Raw genomic sequence first — 20426 nt, forward strand, 5'->3', positions numbered from 1 at the left:
TCTAGGGACTATAGGTTAATCTTCAATGAATTATGAAATAATAATAAAACTTCACATCAACTTTCCTTTAAAATTACACTTTCGAGAACCTGTTATAGAGTGTGTGAAGTTCTTCTGCAATCATTTTTCTCCTTTTCTTTTTTTTTTGTCAATTGCATTATTTTGCAGAATCTGAGCATCCCACTTGCGACCACACGATACAAAAGTGTATCGTCGGCGAAGAATAAACTTAAGACTTGACAGCATTAAAAATAGCAGCGAGCTTTAGATCTGCGACGCGATCGCTAAGACGACGCAGCCTCTCCAGGGCTGAACAATAAACGCCTGCCTCGCGAATGTGCAGAACAACATTTCTAGCCTAACAGCGTCGTCCTCAATAGTAGCGTTCGCGTCGCAGATCTATAGCTCGGTACATGATAATGTCATCGAGCCTGGGACCTAAACACACTATATGGCATTTGTGGCATTCCTCATGTGACCTTAGCCCCTCCGGAGCAACAATCATACATCGTATGATCTAGATGTTGTCTATCACACAATCACAAATGATCCATTTCCATTTTGTCCTTGAGTACTGTAATTTGCATAAAGTTTATTACAGCAAATAACATCGACACTTTTACATACTAGTAATTAAGGCAGATTGACGAAAATCGATACTGATCCTCTAACAGGATCCTACATGAGGCCCATAAATACTGACATCGTGTATACAGATTGAGTGTACATATAGTAGTATGTTACCGAAATTCTGGCTGTGACTTTACGAACCGGTCAAAACATACTTGTCTTGCACTTTAATTGGACTTTTTTTTTAAAGTGGTTGATCTTGAGGAAAAGTCAACTACAAATTGTAGAAGATTGATATAAAATTGAATTTGTATATCAATACGTGGAATAAACACAAATTAATCATAATTTTAAGCGGTGGAATTGGATATCTGTTGACAAAGAAATAGATTTAGTTAAAACTAACCCATTCATCAAGATGAATAAGTGAACGCATGATATGAAAACACAACTCACAAATACAAATATTCGACTGAAAAGCAATTCTTAACTTTTGAACTCTGACCTTAGTGAAAAATAAAGCAACATATACCGACGATCAAACTGTTAGTAACAAATTTTTCCATGTGTAGAGTATCCCTCTTTATCTTCCTCTCAATTTATCTTCCCTTTTTTTTCCTCCTCCAATCATATCTCTAAGTATGAACGATGAAATCTAAATAATAATATACAGAAGTCTAATGTTTATGCAAATGATAATGTGTAAGTTATATCTACCGGACTTCCTAGTCAAGGTTTCAATATCTTATGACAAAACAAAAAGGTATATGACATATACACCATGTGCAAACTATTCATATATTGTGTAAAATATCTTGTACTTAATGCATATGCATTGTGTAAAGAAATCAAATCAAATCAAACTCATCTTAGGGCCTCTTTTATACAACAGTCATAATGAGCAAGTTTTAGTTTATTCCATATAATCATTATACCATGGACCTACTACACATAGACATTCATCGCTCGTTAATTAATTCGTGCACCTGTTTCTGTCAAAACATGCTTTCCTGCTTTGATCCAGTGTTGTCCACCGACAGCCAGCCTGGATAAAAACAAGACGGCGCTTTGAGAAATCTAAAAACTACGTGCGTAGAAGATAATAACTCTCTTAAATCAAGAAAAATGCATGTGCAGTTGTAGTGCATATTGCGAAATCATCACTAAAGCAATTTTATTTGCGAAATATAAGTACTTTACAAGAAAAAGCAAGTAATTAAGCAGGTTGACTGTGATTTGTAATCTATTTTTCCCCATTTGTCGCACATTGTTTCAGAGTAAACATGGGCAGTGACAGTATAGACGACATGCTTGTCTTGCCATTCAGGGATGTGACATGCATGGCCGGAAGTGGCCGCTTCAGTACACGTAATTACAAATTTTGTGACGCAAAATTTGTCCTTGTTTCAGGTTTGCTGCTCCCCATCATTGGTGTTTATTCAAAGGCAGTTGAGTCTGAAAAGGCACCTCAGCCAAATAGGACCGAAATGAGGGAAACCGGGTTCTTTTGTCAGTAATGATGCACGATTACACAATCGTCATTGTCCAAACGTCTGAATGTACTCATTAAGATGCACATAATCAGGTGGCGGTGGTGAACATTGGATCAAAGAAAGACCTCCGTTCATGGTCCATATGCCCATCGTGTAGTAGGTCCATGATTATACCGACTAGTCATTTTTTATTTTGTCATTTCATTCCGATGGGGAGCATGAGTTATATGATACAATATTGTCTACGCAACTGACTGCAAAATACTCTGCTGAAGACATGAACATTGCAGTTAGTAATTAATAGACATTCGAGTTATTCATGTTGAAGGATGGATACGCGTGTCAGGGAAGTAGAAATATGAAGATTGTGAGAACGTCGTTTGGATAGGACTATTCATTGCAAAACTATCTGAATATAAATCCCAGTTGTAGCTATTATGTAAGATAGTAGAACATGGCAGTGTGCGCCCGAGCCCAAAGGCAGGAACACGATATACGCTTAACATCTTTCTTATAAACTATATTTACAGTGAAACCCCGTTATAACGAGGTCCGTAAAACCGGCGATATTACCTCGTTATAACCGGTACTTCGTTATAACTGTACGCATCAAAAACAAAGAAAAACATAAGCATGGCGTCATATACCCATCAATGAAATTTAAGAACATATCCTTTGAGTTGTTATTGCACAATTATTGAGCGTTATTATTGAGAGAATAAAGGAAAATTATTTATGAATTAGACGAAGAAATAGGGGCTGAAATGATAAGTTAATTCTTTATTGTAATTCTTGTTTGTTAAGCTTTTTCTAAACACCAGCGCAACATACAGGCCTTGTTTACCGTAACTTGCTAGGTATTTTTACGCTGTTGGTGCCCAGCGGGAATGCGAGGATTTCATGAATCATTTCGGCTTAATCTTTTCCAATGTATGATCGTTGCGCCCAAATGGATTAAAAATGCGTTCTTTATTTTCTTCCGAAAATCTCTTCGCGTTTTGTACGACCGTTCTTGAAAAATATGCGACAGGATTGAATGTGGGAGGTTGTCATCCTTTTTACGCAAATCTGTAGGCCCTACCTACACTGCAGTCTACCTATGGTAGACCCTTCTGAAAGAAAGAAAAAATCAGCACTGTGAAATGCAGTGTTAAAATTGTTATAATGAACAAACCCAGATCTATTCAAACTAACAAATGCGTTTGTTTCTTTTTCTGATTTAGATTAACATGCCTCATTCAACTTTTTTTACGCTACTGTCACCTGGCGAGATCGCGATGATTTCAGAGTTAACATACGTGCGTTGTTTACCGCTAACTTCCGAGGTATTTTACGCTATTGGTGCCCAGCGGGAATTTGATAATTTCATGAATCATTTGGCTGTAATTTTATACAATACGTTGCGCTCGAAGGGATTAAAAATGCGTTCTTTATTTTCTCCCGAAAATCTCCTCGCGTTTTGTACATCCGTTCTTGAACTGTTGAATGCGTTTGTTTCTTTTTCCGAGCACCGATTAAGTATAGTTAACATGCGTTATTCAACTATATTTACGCTACTGTCACCCGGCGAGATCGCGATGATGTCATTAATTATTTCGGTTTTAATCATACACACTCATATTTAAATTATCATTCGTTAAATGATAATGAACAAATCCAGATCTATTCAAACTACTACATGCGTTTATTTCTTTTCTGAACACCGATTAAATAGCTTAACATGCGTTATTCAACTATTTTTACTCTGCTGTCACTCGGCGGGATCGCGATGATTTCACTAATTGTTTCTGCTCTGATCATACACACTCATATTTAAATTATCATTAGTTAAATGATAATGAACAAATCCAGATCTATTCAAACTAATACATGCGTTTATTTCTTTTCTGAACACCGATTAAGTAGCTTAACATGCGTTATTCAACTATTTTTACTCTGCTGTCACTCGGCGGGATCGCGATGATTTCACTAATTGTTTCTGCTCTGATCATACACACTCATATTTAAATTATCATTAGTTAAATGATAATGAACAAATCCAGATCGATTCAAACTAATAAATGCGTTTGTTTCTTTTTTCTGAACACCGATTAAGTAGGTTAACATGCGTTACTCAACTATTTTAACGCTACTGTCACCCGGCGGGATCGGGGCGATGATTTTATTATTTCAGCTTTAATCATCCAAACTCATATTTGCTCAAAACCAGCAAAAGAACTGGAAGTCGGAACTAAAATTGGAAAGGATATAATGAGTTGCACACGCATTCCAATTCATTGTCCATTTTTGGTCACAATAGTCGCTATACATGGAAGTTTTTGAATGCGTTATTTGTTTTTTTTTTTCTCCTTGCGCTATGGTCTGACCTCATATCACGCACGCGTTTCTCGCGAAAAATAAAATCGAATGATTATGTTTAATAATTTAGTAGGAACATCGGAAGGTATTCCTGTGTCTTATCTCGTGATTAAGAAGATAACATGGAAGGAACGGTTCTCTGCAGAACGGGAAAAGATGTGGATAGCGTGAATTCGGTTTTCAATGTTTCGTTTATCGCGTGTTTGAAAGCGGCAATTTGGTCAAGAAATGGAACCTCGTTATATCCGATCAAATTGCTTATGTTTTTCTTTATCATGATTTACCGAAATTGTCCTCGTTATAACCGGAATCTCGTTATAACAGAACTCGTTATAACCGATTCGTTCTGCCATAGGTTTACACGCAAAGGAAAACGGGACCGACACGATCACCTCGTTATAAGCGGTTCCTCGTTATAACCGAACTCGTTATAACGGGGTTTCACTGTACCTGTTTACATAACTTCTCGAACCCTCTCTTCCCACACACTGCGTTTGTCAATGTTTCCCTGTACTTTTACAGATCCGTCTAAAGCAATGTTGGACTGATCTCGTCATCAAGATGTTGCATGTGGTCATTATCATATCACATCCCAATATCGTATCATGTCACAATTATCGTATCACATCATAATAAAATCATAATTATAATAAAGGAATGATAATACGTGACATTTCTATAAACACGATTGATAAAAATAGAGACCAGGCAGAAACAATGGCAATGTGAAAGACAAATGCATCTTTAGTTAACCCTTTCTGTGCCATTGGGTCAATTCGTATAAGCATGCCGAGTTTGATTGTAAATGGAAAGTAGTGCAATACAACAATGGCAGCTGATGGTATTGATTATAGACAGTGTTCTGTTGATGTGTGCTTGTGATTTAATACAGAAGCAAATGACAGTTGAGTGGACCATGTTGAAATGAAATGAGGAAGGGAGGTATCGAGTGGATGAGATTAGCGTTATAGTATAGAAAGATACATTTTTAACGACAGTTTGCTTCCTCCTGTAACTACGGTCGGCAGACGATTCACTAAACTGCATAAAGATAGAGGAGTGAAGAATCGCTTGGGTGTATAGCAAAATGAATTTTCATGAGCTCCGCTGGTTAATTTTTTTCATCATGATCCTTCAGAACGTCTACCATAGCCATGGTGCGCAGCTTGCGTGGCGTCTTGTATTGGTTAGCCGTGGCCCCAGTGTTCTGGAGAACGTAGTCTCGGAGCGCATCAAACCCTCCTGGCCGAACAAGGTGGATGCGGGGGTGAGATATGCTACCCTCCCCACGAAGGCGATCGTAGTCGCAGTTTCGGTTGCGGAGTTCTTCGTCAACCTGTCAACAAAATGGGCACGACGGACGTATTAGCAATATCAGGAAACAAACGGATATCAACCTCTCGTTGCCAGAATTTAGTGCAAGGTTGATTTATTGTTGAGCAAATGAAAAAAATAAAAAAATAAAAAAATAAATGTAAAATGCCACTATGATGCAAATTGTTACTATTGAAACAGTGCAGCAAATTTGCATTATAGAGCAAGTTCAGTCATTCACAACCCATATAATACTGACAATAAATGAGATGATGTTGTAGATCGATTTCAACTTCTGAACATCCCACTTGGCGACGAGATAACGAGATTGACATCCACGGATATCGTTTGGGAAGAATAGGCGTCAGCCCTTCAAGTATATTGAATTAATTTTCAGCTTGTACAAAATATCGCCGTACGAACTACATTGCAGTGACTTACCGAAATTTTGTAATCAACGAAACATCAGCTCCATCAGAACGAATAATCTGTGATTGATAGAGACGCAGAAATCGGTGGCGTTTTGCCTTCAATCAAGACGACTCGGGTCTGAGTCCCATGTCTCGCTGAGTAATGTTGGGTTGTGCGTCATTACTGTACCTCTAAAAGAGGGAAAATCGTGTGCCTCCAAGGAACTCCATTATAATTAGGCTGTCGACTCTTTGAGGATATATAGTGAGTCAAGAGATTATGTAAGGATGCACACCGCATCTTTCGTAAATTTTACATTTGTTTTTTTTCTGTTTGTTTTTGTTAATTTTCAAGAGACGTTTTTCGGGCAAATTACTTACAGGCATAATACATGTGCGAGATTTGTACAGATTGGGATGACATACCTTGTCCTTCTCACTTTGTGTCAGAGAGGGTGATTGCGATGTAGTCTCTAGTTCCAAAAAGATGAGATAATAAGGATTTTCTTCACCTGGATCAGAAAATGTGGGGAAAAAGAAGACTAATATCGCATTGCAGTGACCATGCAAAAGCACGGAATGTGACGAGGCATAAAATGAGATCTGTTATACACGGTTCAAGTGTATGTTCTTATTCCTCGTTGCTACATGTATATGCATATTAGATAAATAAGTGCAATAAAAAAAACTTTGCATGCGCACCGAATCGATAAGCTCAGTCCTTTCGTTGCAAAGAAATTATTGAGAGACGTTTGAAATTGTGCACACAATGCCTTGGAACGACAATAAACCACTGAAAATCTTTGCATGCAGGAATGTTTACCAAATCTAAAAAGATATCGAAAATATATATTCGACGCTCATTTCACATGTAACAGAATCAAAACCATTTCTTTTTTAAAAAAATCAGAAATAAAATCAAAGCATTGCAAATGAGTGGTGAAAGGGGAATATAAGAGGCGTCGAAACATGACGGAAAAAGATGAAAAGATGGGATGCTCTCTCACCAGAGGAATCATCAGTAAGTAGAGTGCTCTCGGCGACTGCGTAATCCGTCAGACTGTCGCACCAAGACCACCGGGCTACCGCGGCTCGTATGGAAGCATCGAGTACCTTCTGGTCCATCTTCTCGTACTTGAGATTGAGGATTTGTCCGATACTTCATAGAGGAGAAAATAGTTTGTGGGTTTGTTTGTTTGTTTGCTTGCTTGCTTGCTTGCTTGCTTGCTTGTTTTGGATGAGTAATATGAGTTTTGGCTGGTAAATTCTGGAAGAAAGTATTGGCTTTGAGTAAATAAGGACAAATATAACCCTCCTCCACTCCCTGATAAGAAAAAAAAAAGGACACGAAGAAAGCAATTTAAGATAGTTTTAACCCAATGAGTTAAACTATCATTCAAACTATATGACATAGCGATATAATAAGAGAACACAGCGGAAGTGAAGTGAGTGGATTTTGACAGAAACAAGGAACGCGTCTCTCATTTTGTTGGGGAATGTGTATAATACACCTTTTTTGTAGGCACATCACCATGTGCTTGCGTGTATTGAAGGCAGTAAATTAACTTTAATTTGTGTGTGATCATGCATAATGTGTGTGTGTGTGTGTATGTGTGATTGTGGCAGGCGTAGGCCCCTATATTGACTTGTTGGCTTGTATATGCAATTTAAAGAGACCATCATAAATATGTGATAAGCATGTGATAAGACAGCATGTGAACAACTGGCATGAATCTATTGTTAACAAACTATAATTTGGATTTCAAGCAAATAAGACCAGTGATACATCGTAATGTCACTATGTAACAAAATGCAGTCTGTAATATCTTAATAGAATACTTTATGATTTATAATCTAAATTCATGAAGAAATTAAGTTCCGTTTCATAATAATTCTAAAAGGAAATGGTTCGTGATCTATTTTTGACTGGAAGAGTGTTCCATAGTTGATATCATATACTTTTGTGCAATTAAGTATAGACCTTGGGATGGTCCTACAGTCCTTATGTCAACTACTTACCGGAACATGAATTTCAGGATTGGGCTGTTATGATAGAAACCCGCTACTCTGAACACATCACCGAGGCGGTAGCGGTAGAGACCCGAGTACCCGTTGGTCAGTACCACCTCGTAGCATTCGTCCTGTGTAAGCTCGTCCATCAAATAGGTCCTGGGCTGCTCCTTATCTCTGATATGATGTGATTAAACATAGTACAATCAATGCAGATAATTTTAGGGGGCTACAGTACGTTATCCCGAAGGTTCGTTGGTCTAAAGGTTCGTTATTCCGGAGATTAAATTAAACATGTAGTTAAAGTTATTTTCATGAAATTTAGTAGGGTAATATCAGTCCCTCATAATCAAAGAGCAGTATCATGTAGGCCTATACATGTATATGTTTACACGCTCCCGATTGATATCTTTCGAAACCATAAAAGCTCGTCTTCTAATTGCACTGATCTATGATAGGCCAATTCTTACACCCATTCTTCCCTGTCACCATGGTCACGGGAACCGGACTGGTTTAAATGTGCTGGCCTAGCTCTGTGGTAAGGAAGATGTTGCCCCTCCCCCCTTGGCGCCCAACTGCTCTTAGTCACAAGATGATTAATGGCATAATTTATCATTTGCAGATGAAACAAAAAAAACAACAACCCTGCATTAGTGCTTCAAAATAGTTCTAAAATGTGAGTTATAGGGATAGAAACTAATGTAAAAATTTGAACCAATATAATCGATGTGAAGCATTGCTGAATATACAAAATGTGAACAAAATGTTTCCAGACTAAACCGTCTCCTGTACAGTTACGGTATTTTAGGCTATATTGCAAAAATGTTGTATGGTAGGATGTTTTGTGATACAACTGACCTACACAAATGCATCAAAGGTGATATCTTAAACATTTTTAAATCACTTTAACGGTGATTAAGGTAAACAGGACCTTTAAGATGCCTAGAGTCCTTAATACCGGCCGGGAAGAGGAAGAGGGGACATGTTTAAATCTATTCCTTGATTTGTTATGAGATAACATTTTAAGTCTTAAATTGTCTGCAATGATCTTGTTGACTATACGCGCGCTTTTTGTAATGATGATCATTATTGACCAGCTAAAATTGTCGTTATCATATCGAAAAGAAAGAAGAAAAACAGTATAAAAAGAGCTATTTTATGATATCCACTCACACGTCTTCATATCTGATAAACTCTGAAACCACGACGGATGGAAGAGGTATGATACCATCCACATCGCTGAGCTTTGGTCCAAGGTTTGCCCCCAAGAATCCTTCCGTACAACCGAACCCGCTTGTAAACAGCGGAACTCCTGTGAAACAAGAACATAATGAACTGGTTACATGACGACGCTATATATACTTAAATCACTCGCTCTGTTCCTATTCTTGAAATTCTGTCTTTCGGGGAAGCTTGGGCAAAAACAAACATCTTCTGATTAAAGAATCTTGCCATCATTTTAGCGCAAAGAGCTAAGATAACATAATTGCATAATTACATAGATAATTGGATCCGGTCGTGTGTATTTGCAGCGCGAATAAAACATAATTATTATCTTTGATATCAAACTGGACAGAGCTCTAGCTTAATTACTCTTAAGACAGCATCAGATTTTATTCACTGTCAATATTGTGTAACATGTTTAAACTAAACTCCGACTGCCATTTGAAAAAAAAAAGAAACTCTAAATAGTTCATTAATCCTCATTGATGTTTTTAGCCATCGAAGTAAACAACTAAGATCTAAATAATGCTATACGAAATAACACACAGAAAAGACAGTAAAAAAAATATTTATATCATTATTTTATAGTGCAGAGTTTCAAACAAGCTATGCCCCAAACACTAATCACTTCCACCGTGGCATTTCATAAACTTGCTATAGACATATTGAAATTTGTTTTCGGAAATGTGCTGATTTAATGTTTTTTAGCTTCGTTTTCTTTCCGTGCAAGGAATAACATTGAACACTCTGAGTTGTTTATGTTAGCACTTATCTATTATACATACCTTGACTGAATGAACCGTCAACCTTCGGCCACACCCCTGTAGAGTCGATTGCAAACACAACCTGTAAACTCGGCCAAATTCGGTTCACGATACCAGTGAACCCTTTCTCAAATTCCCGACGTAGCTCCCGGGCTCGCTTCGGATCTCCATCACCAAATGCTTCGGATAAGCCCGAACGAATCTCTGTCGGAAGATGAAGCTTGGAATTGATTGTTCCATTCTCCATGTCCTGGACGATTTCCCTCCAGCACAACTTCAGCTGTTTGAGAGCGCTGAGGAGGACCGAGACGAAACCCGACATGATCATCCGAATATCACGATCACGCATACCGAAGAGCAGGTGGATGTAGTTGGCTTCGTACCCCGTGTGGATTTTGAATGCTTCAATCGGAGATGTATAGGATGAAAAGAACAAGCCGTTCTCCGTTGGCAACCTTCCGATGGTTTCAATCAGCGCGCCACTTTTAGCTTGAGATACTTTGGGTGCCACGTAAATGTACATTGTTTTCTTTAGAGAACCGATGCCAGGGTGATTACGACGTAGTGTAATGAACATAGCTATTCCCGCTTTCGACAGGAACTCAGATTTCGAGGTGTGAGGAATATACTTGGGTTTTCCCGTTGTTCCCGTGGTGCGCAAGTACGAGGTTGGTGTCTTTCCTGTTATAACGCGCTCTTCACCTTCCATCATGCGATCTACGTACCCACGGTAATGCTCGTATCTTGTCAGTGGATGTTGCTTCTGGAAATCCGCCAGGGATGCCATCTCTTGAAGGCGGAACCGTTTGCCATATTCTGTGTTTCCGTTGAGCTTAATGATTTCTTGTAGAAGACGCTCCTGATACTCTCGTGGTGACTTCCAGGACTTGTTTAGTTTATCAAAAGTGAAATGGCATGACACCTTCACAACGAGATCTATAAGAATGTGGAAACTTAGGGCGGAGAACGTTTGGCGTTGTGAAGGATGCTGACTCAGAGCCCAGACGTAGATGAGAGACAAAAATAGGCTCAGTCCTCCAAGAATACCTAGTATAAAGTAATAGATAAAGATACATAATAATGAATGATATACAGCTTATTGCTGTGACTAACGAGTTGACGAGTTTTATTGTTATGACCATGCCCGCGTAAGAAATACACGGTATCGAAGTTACATCATTACAATGTATTTGCTCTTAAAACAAGAATATCGTAAGGGATCCGAGTAATAAAATAGATAATAAAAGGCATTGCACCGCTCAGTCAAGAAAGACACATTCAAACACACCGAGGGGCATTTTGACACATTTGTATTTGATTTTTTGGACATCTTCGGACAGGAAATGAGTATATAGGAAAAGGCCTCTTCTTCGCTGTCCGTTATGAAACGAATGAGGGGTAAAGTGCTCGATATGTTTTGGAATAATATATGTGCTTTACGGTGGAGGATTTACCAACTTTGCGTCTATCTAACATTTGACACAGTCCATCATAGGCAAAATAAGAATAGAAATACTGTACATGCTGAAAATCTCTCCAACGAAGGAATAGAATAAAAAAAAACCACACACACACACACACACACACACACACACACACACAAAGCGTCATTTCACTATAATGTGCCGCATTAACCAAAAACAATAAGAGACCCTGGGGTCTCGCGCTCACCCAAGTATCGCAAGATCACCTTCCACGCAGTCATTAATCCATCAAGGGGTTGTTAAGAAGATAAATATACAAATAAAAAATATACAATTAAGGGGTCCATTTTTATTTTGGACCCCCCCCCCCCCCGGCGCTAAGAGGGGGACCCTGGGTCTGCCATGACAAACTTGAAACTATAGGGATACAGTCATTCATGTAGGCCTACTAACTCATAGTATTAGCTCAGCTCTAAAATCCCTTCTGGTTCCAGAGAAGAAAGTTTCTAGATATTCTTTAATTTTGGAGTGCTTGGGTCCCGCCGGGGCCCCCCAGGGGGAGGATGGCGCCCTTCTTCTAGAGAAGAAGATCTTCTAAGATTCCATAATTGGAGGGGAGGAGGGGCATGGTGCCCATATGAACAAATTGAGATCCTACCCCCAAGAAATGCTACCAGCCAAGATTGATGAAAATCGGACATGGGGTTTTCAAGAAGAAGATGGAAATGTTAAAAAATAAAGTTTACGCACGACGCACGACGCACGACGCACGACGCACGACGCACGACACGCGACGGACGACGGACGACGGACGACGGACGACGGACGCCGGACGACAAACGCTGGACAAAGAGCGATTAATAGCTCACTAAACTGGTCTTGAGCCTTCGGATCAGGAGAACATGAGGGGGGCGAGCACAATCTTAACTGAGAAAAGAGGCAACTTTTTTTTTGTACTGAAAATTTTGGCACACTGCAGTGAGGGGCCAAGTGCCCTCTTAAGGCAAGGAAATAAAAAAAAAATGAAAAATGTGCCCCTTCATTGAAACATTTGCCAGGTTTGTATCGTGTCCAGTAGGGGAAATATAAATGAATAAACACACAAACACACACACACACACACACACACATTTTACGGCAAGGGGGGGGGGAGGTATACCCCTCCCCCTTAAAAAAAAAAAACAATATGGAATGCTTCACTCAGAAACCGTATTTTTTTTCTTTTTCTTTTTTTTTTAAGTGGGGGTGGGGACAGTGTACCCACCTTCCCACTTCGATTTCGTTCACGCTTATGTTAAGTTTTCGCTTAGATATACATGATTTGTGAGATAACCCCTTCCCTTGCATGCTCCTACTTATCATGCATAGGCGTTATGTTTCGAGCTTAGGAGTGTATAGGCCTCGGGCCTTTTGACTTTGTCTATTCATTCATTCATTCATTCGATGAACACTGTATTCAAATTAGGGTAGTTTGAGTTTGCCAATTTTTCTCCCAAAGGGTCCTGTGTGCACGTAAAGAAAGAAGCATAACTGTGTGATTATAGATATAAATCACGAGAACGGAAGGAAATCGAAAATATTAACAAGAGACCATGGGGTTTAATTAGTCTTACATTCCATACGTTCTTATTATTACTATATGAACAGCACATGTGAGGGAGGGAGCACCCTAGGGATTTTACCTGCTCAGTTTGAAAAAAAAAATACATTATCAGGTCATGGGGTTTTCAAGAAAACTGAAAAAAACCCCCAGAAAATAGAAAAGATTACACGCACGACCCACGACGTTGAGAACGAAAGCCCGACTATTGCAGTAACCCACATTTTTTTTTTTTTTGTGTGTGTGTGTGCAATGTTTATACGGTAAAACATAAATTAAAAAAAAATTCTCATTCTTCACAAATAAGTCCCGCTCCGTAGACATGCGGATTGACTCAGTGAACGCAGCAATACAGTAGAACATATAAGTGAGAGTTTGAGGAAATGGAAAAATCCCTTCAAAAGTTATGAAGTTATGAATGATATGAAACATATTTTCACTTTTCTCCCATAATACAAGAACACTTGACTTGCATGCCTCTTTCAGAACTTATGAAGGCAGGTGGAACAATAACACACATCAGTGACAAGTCGAGGAAATGTGCACTTTGAAAAAAAAAATGGTGAAATTCTCTTTATTTCATTTTGTGTTCATTCTACGCCTGTGACATCTACACTGTAGTCTTCTCATGCAGCAGTGACTGCGCAGAAACATAAAAAGATCGTAACTTTTAAACGGATTGTCCCAGTTTCCCTAATCTGTCATTGATGTGGTCTACTATAAATATTCATGCATTCACTCAATTCGCATGTATAAATTACTTGTCCTGTAAAGAACGGGGATTGTGTTAGATTATATAGTCAGTTCGTACTTTTGCTATCTCACTTTCAGAAGCACCGATGATTATTATTTGTAGTCACATAATCCTATATTGACAGCGTAGGAAAAAGGTGCACAAGACACATTACATGCAAAGAGGGAAAAAATTACAGGCAGCATCAACCTCGCAGTCATCAAAGGAACAAATGAGTATAGAACCCACCAGGGAAGTGAATCACCCTGGTAGAACAATGTTACAGATGCGTATCGTCACTTACATTTCAAATGGTATATCCGAAAATAACATAACATCTTATGTGTGAGGTATCAATATATTTACCAAGGCCGATGCATTTCCATGCGATGCTGGAGAACGAAAACGCCAGGTAAAACAGATACCATGCAAGGAGATGCAGGGATAAGGCAGCTCCTATGACTTGCTTGTAAAGCGTACCAGTCGCCATGTTGATCTGTCACGGATGCACACAAAAGTCCAAATATTCTTACATAAGACATGTAAATACACAGGTTGGTCCTCCACCCCTTTATCAGGAAATTGCACGCCCGCACTGAAGGTCTTCAGGTACAGGAGCTGTAATGAAGCGTAAAACATCCGCAGAGGGCAAAGTACAGCTTTTCTTTCGATTTCGTCTCACCTCCCAGTCTTACCAATGCAGACACCTCCCTGGTTAGCATAACAGGCCCTTTATAAGGTGCATAGTACAAGGTTACTGTATAAAGAGTTTCCATTTTTGGAAGCAAGTTTAATTGCATCCCATGAATGCACATGGATCTATCACATGACAGTGTAAATAAGCGATAACAATGCAAATAAAGGAAGAACATATAGCAGTAGTGGTGTGACAAATATTCTTGCTCGTGTACGCCCAGCCCTTCCTTCCCACTCCCCTCCCCAGTCCCCGCTATACTTCCAGTTAAACTGACTTTTGTTTTGTTTTATAATTGTCATTTTGGGGGGTAATAGGTTATATGAGTGGTGTTATTCTCTCTTCATGTTTTCATCTCCAAGTGCGTCTTGAGGATTTCATTAAGTAAAATGGCGCTCATAAAGATCGTGCCAATTATCAGTTTTATTGTAAGTGGGCTAGACTCATATCAATAGTCCAAAGGAGGTAGGACCTTAAACTAGGCGATGCCGCGATCGAGCTCGCCTATAAAGGAGTGGTATACTATTGTCGGAGATAAGGATTGGGCTTTTAACTTTTTGCAAAATACCAATTAAGAAACCACTTACGAAATCGATCATGCAAAACATAATTATACGCGCTCGCGTATAGTACCATATCCTGGAGGAATTCAAAGTTTATTGGATGCAAATCTGTTTTTGGAATGGCTGAGACATCCAAAAAACAAAGTAAAACAAAGCGATCCTATGATAAAAGGTGGGACCCACATATAGGATTGCTCTGTTTTGGATATCTCAGAAATTTCAAGGCCAATTTTCATCAAATAAACGTTAAACTCCTTCTTGAATTTACATGCTCTTTCATATTTTATAATAAGTTTCTCATCATCTCAAACAAACACACACACACACACACACACACACACACACACACACACACACAAAGTTAAAACCTGAATCCTCACCGGTCCTCAGCTAAACCAGTACCAGTCCCTTTGATAGGCTACTCCTTGGCCCGCCGAGAGTTCTGTGCCTTGGCCTCGTCAGGGAGGTGAGCCCTTTGACACTCCTTGGCCTCGTCAGGGAGGTGAGCCCTTTGACACTCCTTGGCCTCGTCAGGGAGGTGAGCCCTTTGACACTCCTTGGCCTCGTCAGGGAGGTGAGCCCTTTGACACTCCTTGGCCTCGTCAGGGAGGTGAGCCCTTTGACACTCCTTGGCCTCGTCAGGGAGGTGAGCCCTTTGACACTCCTTGGCCTCGTCAGGGAGGTGAGCCCTTTGACACTCCTTGGCCTCGTCAGGGGGGTGAGCCCTTTGACACTCCTTGGCCTCGTCAGGGAGGTGAGCCCTTTGACACTCCTTGGTCTCGTCAGTGAGGTGAGTACCTCCCTGACGTCATCGATAACACGGGTTTCTACTGCAGTTGTGTAGCCTGTGAGCATCAGAGTCTGACTATTCCGAGTCCGAGCTGACACGAAGGAAGAAAACAAGTTGATCTGCGACCAATCCGAGGCAAGATGTAATTTTTTGCGAGAGCAGGGAGGTGAGATGCTCACCTCCCTGCATGGCGAGAGGAAGTAACACTAACAGACTGCTTCAATGGAAATATATAGGCCTATTCACTAAGTTATTGCGTATTCAATTATTTTTGGTAAGATGTCTGAGAAGAGCTTTGCAATATTGGTGTGTATTCTGTGGATGAGTAAAGTTTGAAAGAGCGATCAAACGGATATGCGATGGAATAAGATGAGCGTTTTGTGTCGATGCTGGACTGAAACACTGTGATTGACGGCTGGAATGCAGTATGCCAATGCAGATATAAACACGTGTATGTTTTTCTATGTGTTGCAAACAGACGTGCACTTTCCTATTATGATAGGGCTTATATTTTGTATAAAAAGAGTAAAAAATATGCCTTCCAATGAATTGTGAAATTAACATTGTGAAAATTGCCGTAGTTCAATGATTTCTTTTTAAAACCCTATTATACTCCTAAATATTCAGTCTGTATGAAAGGATATCATTTTATGGTCAGTACAATAGAAGGAAGTCACTGTCTATTTTTCTAGATAGAAAAAGAGATGCGGATAGATGTATATTAACTTAGGGTCTATGAATAATATCATATAGTTTAAATTATATGTATATGCCTATTATAATAATTCCCTGAGTTCATACACGTGCCATGTTTCCAGGTTAGCATGCCTGTATCCTACAGTGACGGGGTGATCATTAACGATCGCCCCGTCACTGTACAGGCATGCTAACCTGGAAGCATTAAACGCACATTACTTGAACATGAGACCATTCTGAAGCAAATAATTTTCACACAATAGAATGTACTCTTAAATGAATCCCACAAGGATTGGAACAATCATCCCCCAACATTCCCACTGATTCCCACTGATCAGTTGAATAACTATACTAGGCCCTACTAGCCATCCCCTTTAATTAGCAAGAGAGCGACACCAATAGGCCTACATGCCTTGAGACGATCCATCGTTTCGCGAGAGTACGTTCCAGGTTGGAGAGATGTAGGGCCCACAGTCAAACCTGTCTGTAGCGACCACCGTCTATATATTGCGACCACCTGTCTCATGCGACCACTAAACACAATTCCCTCAAGAGAAAAGCCATGACATTGTCTGTAGTAGCCACCTGTATACAAAGGCCACTTTTTCGTCTCTCTTGCCCTTGGTGGCTGTTACAGACAGGTTTGACCGTACAAGCACATGTAGTCAAACCTGTCTATAGCGGCCACACCCAAGGGAAACGAAAAGAGTGGCCGTTATAGATAGGGCTCTTCTGGGGGGGGGGGGATTTTTCAGTAGCCGCTATAGACATACAATGTGACTGCTAAGGCAGGTTTCACCGTACAAGTACTGTATCACCATGGAGCTACATCTGTACACATTTTGTTATACCTCCACGGTCACATTAGTCATTACTATAGTACACATGTATGACACAATTACAACGCATGCCAGTTCAGAGCTACCAAGTCTCACGCATTGTGAGTGAGACTCAAGCATTTAGGGGCTGTCTCGCGATCTCACACATGACACCCATTTTTCTCACATATTTCCCTTTTGTCTTTCAAAATAAGTTTTGAAAAGTCACTTAAGTATGCACCAGCTGGCACCGTAAGATCTAAAAATTGAAAAAGCTCCCTATACCGTGGGAGGGCGGACAAACCCCACACCCTCCTTCGCTCAAGCACATGCGCGTGCGCCGAGATGCTGAGTCATGAAAATCTCACTCATACACATTTTTTGAACTTGCATGCCAGTTTTGAGAAAACCGCGACTGTGTCAAAGAGCTTGTTACTGTTTTTAATCTTACAAGTATGGTATGCTCTATGTAGTAGGCGGCGAGTTGTCTCAATATTGGGGTGTTCTTTAACTGGGGGTGCTGAACACGAATCCACCTGTTGCCATTTTTCTAACCAACGTCTTCAGCCATTGCCATGGCAACGAATTATTTTCTTTAAAAGAACATGTATTCTTTATTAAACATCATAAAAACATGCTGTAAACACCATAACAAGTCAATATAAATATCTCTTTAATCAATCAAAAATCACAATTCTTATAATGCCATGGTAACCTTATAGCAGCAATGGTTGCCATGGTAACAACTATTTTTAAAGAAAACAGTGATATTTTCATGAAAAAGCGACAAAATATGACAAGATCGATTGGAATATTGATCACTAACTACTATCATGATAATCAGCTTTTTTCCCCACTATGTCCATTTCATTTCCTTTTCGTTGCTGTAGCAACAACATGACAAAAGGTGCCTTTTAAAGAAAAAATAGGTATTTCAATTAAAAGGAAAGCAAGAATGAAATAAATTGGTAGATAACACATATCTGAAGAACATACTGTAATTTCCAACAATTGTCAATATAAACATATTTCTTTGATTAAATTGAAAATCACAATTTCCAAATGCCATAGCTGCCTAATCGCGATGACGATTGCCATGGTAACAGATATTTTAAAAAGAAAATAATGATCTTTTTTTAATTGGAAAAACATGAAAACATAAAGATTGAGTAGTTATTGATTACCAGTTAGGGTCCTATTATGATTACCAGCTTCTTTTTTTTTCACTACGCTCATCCCACATTATTGTCGTTGCTGTGGCAACAACATATAAGAACAGTTTTCTTTTATAGAAAGAAGAACTGTTTCATAAAGAAAGAATAAACAAATGATCAATTTCTGTAAAGTTAAAATCTTTTGAGCTTTTTCCTCTATTCTGGGGATGCTGAACAGGAATGCACCTATGGTCATTTCTCTAGATGACGTCTTCAGTCGTTGCCATGGCAACAAATTATTTTCTTTAAAAGAGCACATGTTCTTCTTTAAACATCATGAAAACATGATGTTAACAACAAAATGTGTCAACAGAAGCATGTCTTTTTGATTTATTAAAAAATCAAAAATTTCCAAGTTCATGGTTACCTCATTGCAATGACAGTTGCCATGGTAACAACAATTTATCACAGAAAATAATATTTTCATGAAAAAAAAATGAAAAAATGCCAAGATTGAATAGCATACATGTATCTATTACAAATTGCTGTCAGTTCTTTTTTCACTATATTCATCCCACATCGTCTTTGTTGCTATAGCAATAACATGAGAAACACTGCCTTTTAAAGAAAAACAAATAATGTTAATCATTAGATAAGGAAGGAAAAAATATACTAAAAAAATAAGTAAAAACACAAACATTTAGACAGCCTGCTGAATTTCTGATCCTATTACACCTTCGAAACCTTATCTGTAATAATGGTTAATATTTAACATGGTTGCCATGGAAATGCATAAATTTTTTAGAAAAACAAAATCTTCAAGAAAAAAAAATCTTGAAATTATGGCATAAGTTTTGAAGTACTAGTATTACAAATGAACAAGACTATTAGCCATACATAATTCTGTTCATGGAACATCATTTCTGTTCCTATTCGCAACATCATGTTAAGGAATATTTTTTACCATAAAAATACATAGGGAATACAAAATACAAATAATAAGCAATACAAATGTGTAAAAACCTCCACAAAAGTTCAGATTTTCTCGCCATGATTTACTCTGTTTCATCATTAATGTCTCCAAGACATTTGTAAACCTTAAATGACTATGATACCTCCCCTATAGCAATTTTAAACGGATTGCTATGGAACTTTTCTCCTTGAAAAAACAATTTTCTTATGTTATTGCTATAGCTAGAGAAATGATGTGGAATGAACGTTGTGAAAACGAAAACTGATAATAATTTGTAATGAATATGCTACTCAATCTCGTCACATTTTCAATTTTTTTCATTAAAATATCGGTATTTTCTTCTTCAGAAATGTTAGCACGGTAACTGTCATTGCTATGAGGGAGGTAACCATGAAATTGAATAAAAAGGGGGAATTTTTTAATTAATTGAAGAGAAATGTATATATTGACATATTTTGGCCTTAGCAACCTGTTTTCATGATGTTAAATGAAGAACACATGTTCTTTTAAAGAAAATAATTTGTTGCCATGGCAATGGCTGAAGACATCATTTAGAAAAGCGACAACAGATGGATTCCTTTTCAGCATTCCCAAAATAGAAAAGAGCCGAAAAAAATTAAACTCGACAAAAATCGATCGTTTATTTATTTCTTTCCTTTTAATGAGATACTTCTCCTTTCTGGGGAAAAAAAAAATCATGTTGTTCCAATAGCAACGATAACAATGGGGCATGAACATAGTGAAAACAAAAACTGATAATTATCATAGTACTTTGTAATGAGTATGCTACTCAATCTTCTCATGTTTTCATGCTTTTTGATGAAAAAATAATTTTCTC

General features: G+C 38.6%; 1 protein-coding gene across 1 annotated transcript; it reads right to left on the reverse strand.

The window, feature by feature from the left end:
- Positions 1-5532: 5532 nt before the first annotated feature.
- Positions 5533-10666, reverse strand: LOC140234393 (GH3 domain-containing protein-like). Its single transcript, XM_072314443.1, has 6 exons — positions 10165-10666; positions 9329-9467; positions 8165-8332; positions 7153-7304; positions 6572-6657; positions 5533-5757 (listed from the first exon to the last, which is right to left on the reverse strand). The coding sequence occupies exons 1-6, from the start codon at positions 10664-10666 to the stop codon at positions 5533-5535; spliced, it is 1272 nt and encodes a 423-aa protein (XP_072170544.1).
- Between the last annotated feature and the right edge of the window lie 9760 nt (positions 10667-20426).

The sequence above is a fragment of the Diadema setosum genome, chromosome 10 (assembly GCF_964275005.1).
Source record: "Diadema setosum chromosome 10, eeDiaSeto1, whole genome shotgun sequence".
NCBI classification, from domain to species: Eukaryota; Metazoa; Echinodermata; class Echinoidea; order Diadematoida; family Diadematidae; genus Diadema; species Diadema setosum.

Excerpts from the sequence above, each read along its gene's own strand:
- LOC140234393 (XM_072314443.1), bottom strand. The coding sequence starts at position 10,666 with ATGTACATTTACGTGGCACCCAAAGTATCTCAAGCTAAAAGTGGCGCG. Across the intron at positions 8,333-9,328 it reads TTTATCAGATATGAAGACGT|AGATAAGGAGCAGCCCAGGA; the intron begins GTGAGTGGATAT and ends ACATCATATCAG. Across the intron at positions 7,305-8,164 it reads ATCCTGAAATTCATGTTCCG|TATCGGACAAATCCTCAATC; the intron begins GTAAGTAGTTGA and ends TCCTCTATGAAG.